Here is a 9,116-nt window from a genome sequence, read left to right as displayed (position 1 = left end):
ATATAAACTTTTACTAAAAGTATATAAATATATATAAGTAAACTTATATACTTTTTACTAAAAGTATATAAGTATAATATATACTTATAAATATTATAATATATATAAGTATATATTATATACTTTTTATATATATAAAAGTATATAAATTATACTATAAAAGTATATAAATTATACTATAAAAGTATATAAAATGTAATACATAAAAGATAAAAAAGATAAAGAAAAAGAAAAAAAGTTAGAAAATATTAACTGATGGTTAACATGCATAGTTATAATCATTTTACATATTCTTCATGCAAACCCATCCCACACATAATCTAACTGGAATGCACTGAATGTGGTACAGGACACAGCTACTGAGAAGGACATGTCTTCAATGTTTTCTCCTTAAGAAATGCTCTTTCTTGTTCAGTTCTGGCCTCAACAAAATAATGTAACATTTGGGACAGAAGATACAACCCAGCAACCCCGCACTGGAGGATAAGATAGAGAAGATTTCCACAGCTACTATGTACTTTCCTTTGACGCTCAAGTAGGTTGGAACAAAAGACATCCAGACACTGAAAAACAACAACATGCTGAAAGTGATGCATTTGGCTTCATTAAAACTGTCTGGCAACTTCCGAGCAAAGAAAGCCACAGTGAAACTGGCAATAGCCAGTAAGCCAATGTAGCTCAGGACACAGTAGAACATGATGGATGATGACTCATTACACTGCAGTATGATTTCTTCAGTCATTGAATGCTGATCAGTTTCTGGGAATGGGGGAGAGGTTACCAGCCACACAACACAAATTGCTGCTTGAAAAATGGAGCAAGAAAGAACAATGGAGCTGGCCATTCTTCTCCCCACCCACTTCTTGATCCTGGCTCCTGGCTGTGTGGCCATGAAAGCTAGAACCACAGTGATGGTTTTTGCCAACACAGAAGAAACAGCCATGGTGAAGACGATGCCAAAGGCAGTTTGGCGGAGGAGGCACATCACCTTCTCAGGTCGGCCAATGAATAGCAATGCACAAAGGAAGCAGAGCAGGAGGGAGGTGAGAAGGGTGTAGGTGAGGTCCCGGTTGTTGGCTTTGACGATGGGAGTGTCGTGATTCTTCACAAATGTTGTTAGCACCAGACTTGTGATTAAAGAAAATGAAAGTGCGCACATGGCTAAACTGATACCCAAAGGTTCTTCATAAGCTAAGAAGCTTATAATCTTGGGAAGGCATAAATTCTGACCCTTGTTTGGATATTGATCATCTGGGCATGTGGAACACTCAGCCATGTCTGAAAAAAAGTACAGTCAGCACAAAAGAGCAATATTATATATTTCTTTGATATTTTTGTTTCAGTGAAAGGGCACTACAAGAAATATGACCAACATTCTGTAACTCTTCCTCTTGCTGAGATAATATTCCATTCCTTGCTGATGTTGTTAAAGATGACACACTGCACTGGTGTTGATGGTGAGGAGTAGCATTCTTAAAACATCCGGAGCTGAACAACACCTTAGGAAAAATAAGGGTCCTTGATTGCAAATGGAAATTTGTCTTGGGTCTCCCTCTCAATACTGTCTTGCACAACATAATCTGTGAGATGCATTTTCAGCACACTGCAGTTTTCTGCCCACTCCAGGAGAAGCTAATAATGTGCAGATGTGTATGGTGAAATGTGAATTGCAATGAACATCAGGAAGGATTTCTAGACTTTCTGCAATGCGACGAGGGAACTTAATGCAGGGACACAATATTTATTTGTAATATGGATGTGTTTTTGAAATATATTGTTATACTACAACTACCACCACCACCACCACCACCACTACTACTACTACTACTGCACAGAAATATCAAGTTGCTTTGGGGGTTTATGGAGAAAACAAAGACCTCTATTCCTGACAGTGTTTTTTTATGCCAATGGCATTCAAAGAATTAATATGCATCTGATATCCAAAGGATAATTTGCAGTATGGTATATAAAATGTGAATTTCAATGAACATCAGGAAGGAGTTTTATACTTTCTGGAGTGAGATGAGGGAACTTAATACAGGGCTACAATATTTCCCCTTCATGGATCACTGCCTTGTTGTGGCAAAGGGGCTTGCGTAACTCAGTGAAGCCATAAGCTATGCCGTGCAGGGCCACCCAAGATGGACAGGGCATGGTGGAGAGTTCTGACAAAATGTGGTCCACTGGAGAAGGAAATGGCAACCCACTCCGGTATTCTTGTCAAGAAAACCCCATGGAATGTATCACAAGGCTAAAAGAGATGATGCCGGAAGATGAGCCCCTCAGGTCGGAAGGTGTCCAATATACTACTGGGGAAGAGCAGAGGGAATTTCCAATTAGCACCAGAAAGAGTGAAGTGGCTGGGCCAAAGCCAAAAGGACACTCAGCTGTGGATGTGTCTGGTGGTGAAAAGAAAATCCGATACTGTAAAGAACAATATTGTTTAGGAACCTGGAATGTAAGATCAATGAATCAAGGTAAGCTGGAGGTGGTCAAACATGAGATGGCAAGATTGAACATCGACATCTTGGGAATCAACGAACTAAAATGGACAGCCATGGGCGAATTTAATTCAGGTGACCATTATATCTACTACTGTGGGCAAGAATCCCTTAGAAGAAATGGAGTAGCACTCATAGTCAACAAAAGGGTGGGAAAAGCAGTACTGTGGTACAATCTCAAAAATGATAGAATGATCTCAGTACGAATCCAAGGCAAACCTTGGATTCAACATCACAGTAATTCAAGTCTATGCCCCAACCACTGAGGCCAAAGAAGCTGAGGTTGATGGGTTCTATGAAGACCTACAACACCTTCTAGAACTAACACCAAAAAAAGATGTCCTCTTCATCATAGGGGATTGGAATGCTAAAGTAGGAAGTCAAGAAATCACCGGGATAACAGGCAAGCATGGCCTTGGTGTACAAAAGGAAGCAGGAACAAGGCTAATAGAGTTTTGCCAAGAGAACACCCTGATCATAGCAAACACTCTTTTCCAACAGCACAAGAGGCGACTCTACACATGGACATCACCAGATGGTCAATATCGAAATCAGATGGATTATGTCCTTTGCAGCCAAAGATGGAGAAGCTCTATACAGTCAGTAAAAACAATACCTGGAGCTGACTGTGGCTCAGATCTTGAGCTGCTTCTTGCAAAATTTTGGCTTAAATTGAAGAACACAGGGAAAACTACTAAATCATTCAGGTATGACCTAAATCATATCCCTTATGAATATACAGTGGAAGTGAGGAATAGAGTTCAGGGATTAGACCTGACAGACAGAGTGCCTGAGGAACTATGGACAGAGGTCCGTAACATTGTTCAGGAGGCAGCAACTCAATCCATCCCAAAGAAAAAGAAATGCAAGAAAGCCAAGTGGCTGTCTGAGGAGGCTTTACAAGTAGCTGAGGAAAGAATGGAAGCGAAAAGCAAGGGAGAAAGGGGAAGATATATCCAACTGAATGCAGAGTTCCAGAGAATAGCAAGGAGAGACAAGAAGGCCTTCTTAAATGAATAATGCAAAGAAATCGAGGAAAACAATAGAATGGGAAGGACTAGAGATCTCTTGAAGAAAATTGGAGATCTCAAGGGAACATTTTCTGCAAAGATGGGCATGATAAAGGACAAAGAAGGCAGGGACCTAACAGAAGCAGATGAGATTAAGAAGAGGTGGAAAGAATACACAGAATAACTATACAGGAAAGATCTTAATGTCCCTGATAGCTATGATAGTGCGGTCACTGAACTTGAGCCAGACATCCTAGAGAGTGAAGTCAAGTGGGCCTTCGGAAGCATTACTAACAACAAAGCTAGCGGAGATGACAGTATTCCAGCCGAGCTATTTAAGATCCTAAAAGATGATGCTGTTAAACTGCTGCACTCAATATGCCAAGAAATTTGGAACACTCAACAGTGGCCACAATACTGGAAAAGGTCAATTGACATTCCAATTCCAAAGAAGGGCAATGCCAAAGAGTGTTCAAACAACTGCACAATTGCGCTCATTTCACATGCCAGCAAGGTGATGCTCAAAATCCTACAAGCTAGGCTTCAGCAGTATGTGAAGCGAGAACTACCAGAAGTACAAGCGGGGTTTCGAAGAGACAGAGGACCTAGAGATCAAATCTCCAACATTTGCTGGATCATGGAGAAAGCAAGAGAATTCCAGAAAAACATCTATTTCTGCTTCATTGACTATGCTAAAGCCTTTGATTGTGTGGATCACAACAAACTGTGGCAAATTCTTAAAGAGATGGGAGTACCAGACCACCTTACCTGTCTCCTGAGAAACCTGTATGAGGGTCAAGAAGCAACAGTAAGAACCGGACATGAAACAACCGATTGGTTCAAATTTGGGAAAGGAGTACGACAAGGCTGTATATTGTTGCCCTGCTTATTTAATTTATATGCAGATTACATCATGAGAAATGCCGGGTTGGATGAATCACAGGTCGGAATTAAGATTGCTGGGAGAATTATCAGCAACCTCAGATATGCAGACAATACCACCCTAATGGCAGAAAGCAAAGAGGATCTAAAGAGCCTCTTGTTCAGGGTAAAAGTGGAGAGTGCGAAAGCTGGTTTGAAACTCAACATTAAAAAAACGAAGATCATGGCATCTGGCCCCATCACGTCCTGGCATCTAGAAGGGGAAAAAATGGAAGCAGTGACAGATTTTACTTTCTTGGGCTCCAAGATCACCGCAGACGGTGACTGTAGCCATGAAGTTAAAAGACGCTTGCTCCTTGGGAGGAAAGCTATGGCACACGTAGACAGCATATTAAGAATCAGAGACATCACCTTGCCGACAAAGGTTCGTATAATCAAAGCTATGGTTTCCCCTGTAGTAATGTATGGCTGTGAGAGCTGGACCAGAAGGAAGGCTGAGCACCGAAGAATCAATGCTTTCGAACTGTGGTGCTGGAGAAGACTCTTACGAGTCCTGGACTGCAAGGAGGTCAAATCAGTCAATCCTAAAGCAAATCAACCCTGACTGCTCATTCGAAGGACAGATACTGAAGCTGAAACTCAAATATATTGGCCACCTAATGCGAAGAGAAAACTCCCTGGAAAAGACCCTGATGCTGGGAAAGATTGAAGGCAAAAGGAGAAGGGGACAGCAGAGGATAAGATGGCTAGATAGCATCACCGATGCAATGAATATGAACTTGAGCACACTCCGGGAGAGAGTGGAGGACAGGAAGCCCTGGCATGCTATGGTACATGGGGTCACGAAGAGTCGGACATGACTTATCAACTGAACAACAACAACAAATATAAAATGTGTATTTCAGTGAACATCAGGAAGGAGTACCATACTTTCTGGAGTGACATGAGGGAACTTAATACAGGGCCACAATATTTATTCATAATATTGATGTCTTCCTTGAAGCATGTTGTTCCCTTACTACTACTGCTGCTGCTACTATCACTAATAATAAAAAACTAGAAATATCAAGTTGATTGCGGAGGCTATGTACAAAACAAAGACATTTATTTCTTCCCACAGTGGTATAGTATGCCAATGGCATTAAAAGAATTAATTCATTAAAAGAATTAAAAGCCCCCCATTATATCACATACATTAACAAATGAATCACCACATTCAGTACCAGGTGAATCATCCACAGAGCCTTTAAGGTCTAGCCTATGTAAACTGCCTTTCAAGGAATGAGGCAAAAGAGTAACATGCGCACCCACCCACCCCAATTTTGTTATAATTTTGCAGGTGTGCTCTGCCCTAGGATTCATTTTTTCCATTCAAGTTATTTTCACCGTAGTCTATGTAAAACTTTACATAGACTACCCATGCCCAAATAAGGAACGCAAATGGCGGTGCCCATGGGCACCGCCATTTGCGTACGCGCTTTTTTTTTTTTTCCAAAGTCAGCCGTGATAGGCTATATAAAGATTTACGTAGCCTATCATGGCTGACTTTGAAAATCTAGCCGTGATAGGCTACGTAAATCGTTACGTAGCCTATCACGTTTTTGTTTTGTTTTTTTACTTTACTGGGAAATGGCAGTGGCGGCAGCTGGTCGGAAGACTGGCCGCTGCTGCTGCCGCCGCCTAAACACCACCGAAACACCGCCGAGAGGGGCATTTGCACGAGGTAAGTCCCATCCCGTGGCGTCAGGGGGGAGTATTTCCCCACCAATTTCAGGGGAAATTTCGGCGGAATTGCCAACGCATTCGGCCTCCTGGAGATTCATGGAGAAATTCTCCGACATCCCTACTTTTTTATATAGCAGCTGCACGCTGGGTTGACATTTTCATTGAGCTGTCCACCACAACCCCAAGATCTCTTTCCTGGTCAGTCACTGCTAGCTTGGATCCCATCAGGTTATACTTGGAGTTGGGATTTTTAGCCCCAACATGCATCACTTTACACTTGCTTACATTGAACGGATTTGCCCTTTGGATGCCCATTCTCCCAGTTTTGAGAGATCCTTTTGGAGATCTTGTTTTGTTTTGTTTTAACCACCCTAAGTACTTTGATGCCATCAGCAAATTTGGCCACTTAACTGCTCACTCCTAATTCCAGATCATTTATGAACAAGTCCTAATACACATCCCTGTGGGATGGGATCCCTCTAATTATTTCCATCCATTGGGAGAATTTACCATTTATTCCTACTCTCTGCTTTCTGTTCTTTAACCAGTTACTGATCCGTAAAAGGCCTTCTTTTCCCCCATGATGGTTGGAACCCAGACCGCCCCCTTCTCTCTGCCTCTGCCTTAGGTTTTTATATCTTCAAATTATGTATTTTCCCTCCCCAGCTCCAACCTTTCAGGGAAAACAGTTTTGTCATCCCTTTTGCAACCTAAATTTCTATCTGCTAAATTCTTCCTCTGACATTCCTTGGAAACTCCTGCAAACTCTTGTTTTCTTCATCCTCTGACCTTCATTTTTGTCTCCTACAAATCCTTAGCTTCCTGAACAAAAATCCTGATCCCTATAATCTAACTAAATTTTTTACCTTCTGGCTGAAACTGACACACACACACACACACACACACACACACACACGATTTAACCCCATAATATCCCCCCAAAAGGAAACCTTTTAAAAAGGAACATAGTTTTATTCTTTCATAGACCCCATCCCCTCACACACACAATCACCAAGCATATTTCAAATAGTGAAAAAAGGTAACCCATGAGATCATGGATGCATGCAAGATCAATGCCCACATAGAGGTTACTGGGTACATAACCTCAGTGTGTGCATTGAACTTGCCTGAATGTTGCCCTGGATCATACCCAATGTCTTTGATATCTCTGTACACTTTAATTCTCACCTTTATGGTCGGATATCCTCCCTTTGGGGCATGGAATGCAGTCATAGCAGCAGAAGGGTTCCCCTTCCTTTCTTTTCATCCTGTAACCAGTTTGGCAGTTGGCATTACACACAGAAATGGGTTGTGCCTGTCCACCAGTGAAAGAGGAGAATGTTTATCTTCAGAAGAATGGTGCTGGAATCATTAAGGATCAGGAGAAAACAATGCAAATGGCCCATTGCTAGCAGTGATGTTGTGGAGCAAGAATATGGGGCAGCACAGCTTCAGTACTTTTTTCACATCAGGAGCAAATGGCATCATCTACTGTAGTAGTATTAGTTGGTATTTTAAGCTTGGGGCTGGGCTGGGGAACAGGCCTTAGGTAGGCTAGGCCCAGAAGGTGAGTGGCCCAAAGTCACCCAGTGAACTTCATGGCTGACCAGGGGTATTAACCCATCTCTCTCTCTCTCTCTCTCTCTCTCTCTCTCTCTCTCTCTCTGCCCTCTTCTGGCATTTAAAATCAAACAATAATAAATGTGTGAATAGGGAGAGGAATCTAGCTGTGCCTCCTCCTCATTACTTTCATCACCCTCTACACCGTCTATGACTCTATTACAGGTGTGACTATGTGGGCTGTCATAATGAGACACTTCACTTCAAAATGTATCACTAAACCCCTTGTTACTACTTTCCTAAGAACAGTGAGCAGCACAATGAATGGGTCAAAGTACGTACTGGTAGGGATGTCACGGGCGCCCGACAGGGTCCAGGAATTCGTCAGGCTCCCCCTGCCTGTGACCCCTGGACTGCACCCACCGAGACGCTGTCCTTGCTCATCTCCCGCTTGTGCCCGCTTGGGCCTGCTCGTGTTCTCCAGGACTCACGGTGATCCTGTTTGGTGAGCGCTCGCCATTTTCACGCCTTTGATTGCTACGTAAAACAAGAAGTTTAAAAAAATGTTTATATTTAAATACGTGCAGTTTGGAGTTGGGAAAGCTAAATAAGTGCAATTTAGCTTTCCCAGCTCCAAACTGCTCATATTTAAATGTGCACTTTTTTTTTTTACTTCCTGTTTTACATAACAATCAAAGGCGTGAAAATGGCAGGAACTCACCAAACAGGATTGCGGTAAGCCCAGGGATTGCGGTAAACCCAAGCTCGTGGCAGGCCGGAGCGTGGGTCCAGGGGGTGTGAGCGGGGGTGCTGCTTTGGCAAGCACCCAGAGAAACCGAGCTAGGGTGAGTTCTTACATCCCTACTTACTGGACACTTTCCAACTATTTTTGTGATGGAGTTTCAGTACTCCTCTAGTTACTGAATGTGGTCCTCTAGATATGTTGTACAAATATGCACATATTCTCAAGATACACATTTATACAAGAATCTTTCTAACTTTGGCAATAGTGCTTCTTTGGCAAGCCAGAACCTAGTAATGTATACACACACACTCTCACACACATACAGAAGTGTCTTCAAAGAATGGGAAATTTATTAAACTCAAGTAAGAATTCAAAATGTACACACATTAATTGGGGAAATTGACTTGGTAGAGTGTTCAGGAATTCAAAACAAGCAAAAAGATGGACATAAACTTGTGAGAAACCTCCAGTAGATGCAGAGAGAACCAGGCTCTGAGGAAATTAGCTGAACTTACTTAGTGTGCAACCCTATGCATCCTGAGAGAGAAGAAAGTCATACATGGGTGTCTGGGAGATCTTGGGAGTTGCAGAATTTTTTTCAGTCTAAACATGCATAGGATTGCACTTTTAGCTGCTGAACCTGAGGTATTTGGTCATGAAAGCTAGGCTATAGACATGGGTGAACAATTCAGT

General features: G+C 42.1%; 1 protein-coding gene across 1 annotated transcript; it reads right to left on the bottom strand.

Annotated features, from left to right (window-relative positions):
* Positions 1-376: 376 nt before the first annotated feature.
* Positions 377-7,421, bottom strand: LOC146341362 (vomeronasal type-2 receptor 26-like). Its single transcript, XM_084808330.1, has 2 exons — positions 7,307-7,421; positions 377-1,278 (listed from the first exon to the last, which is right to left on the bottom strand). Exons 1-2 carry the CDS (start codon positions 7,383-7,385, stop codon positions 377-379), a joined length of 981 nt encoding a protein of 326 aa, XP_084664456.1. The 5' UTR covers positions 7,386-7,421.
* Positions 7,422-9,116: the final 1,695 nt, after the last annotated feature.

The sequence above is a fragment of the Heloderma suspectum genome, chromosome 6, assembly GCF_057233095.1.
Source record: "Heloderma suspectum isolate Gila_16-S chromosome 6, 16-S_ref, whole genome shotgun sequence".
NCBI classification, from domain to species: Eukaryota; Metazoa; Chordata; class Lepidosauria; order Squamata; family Helodermatidae; genus Heloderma; species Heloderma suspectum.
The sequence above is the reverse complement of the archived record's forward strand: the minus strand, read 5'-3'. Positions and strand labels throughout refer to the sequence as shown.

Excerpts from the sequence above, each read along its gene's own strand:
- LOC146341362 (XM_084808330.1), bottom strand. The coding sequence starts at position 7,385 with ATGAAAAGAAAGGAAGGGGAACCCTTCTGCTGCTATGACTGCATTCCA. Across the intron at positions 1,279-7,306 it reads GAGGATATCCGACCATAAAG|ACATGGCTGAGTGTTCCACA; the intron begins GTGAGAATTAAA and ends ACTTTTTTTCAG.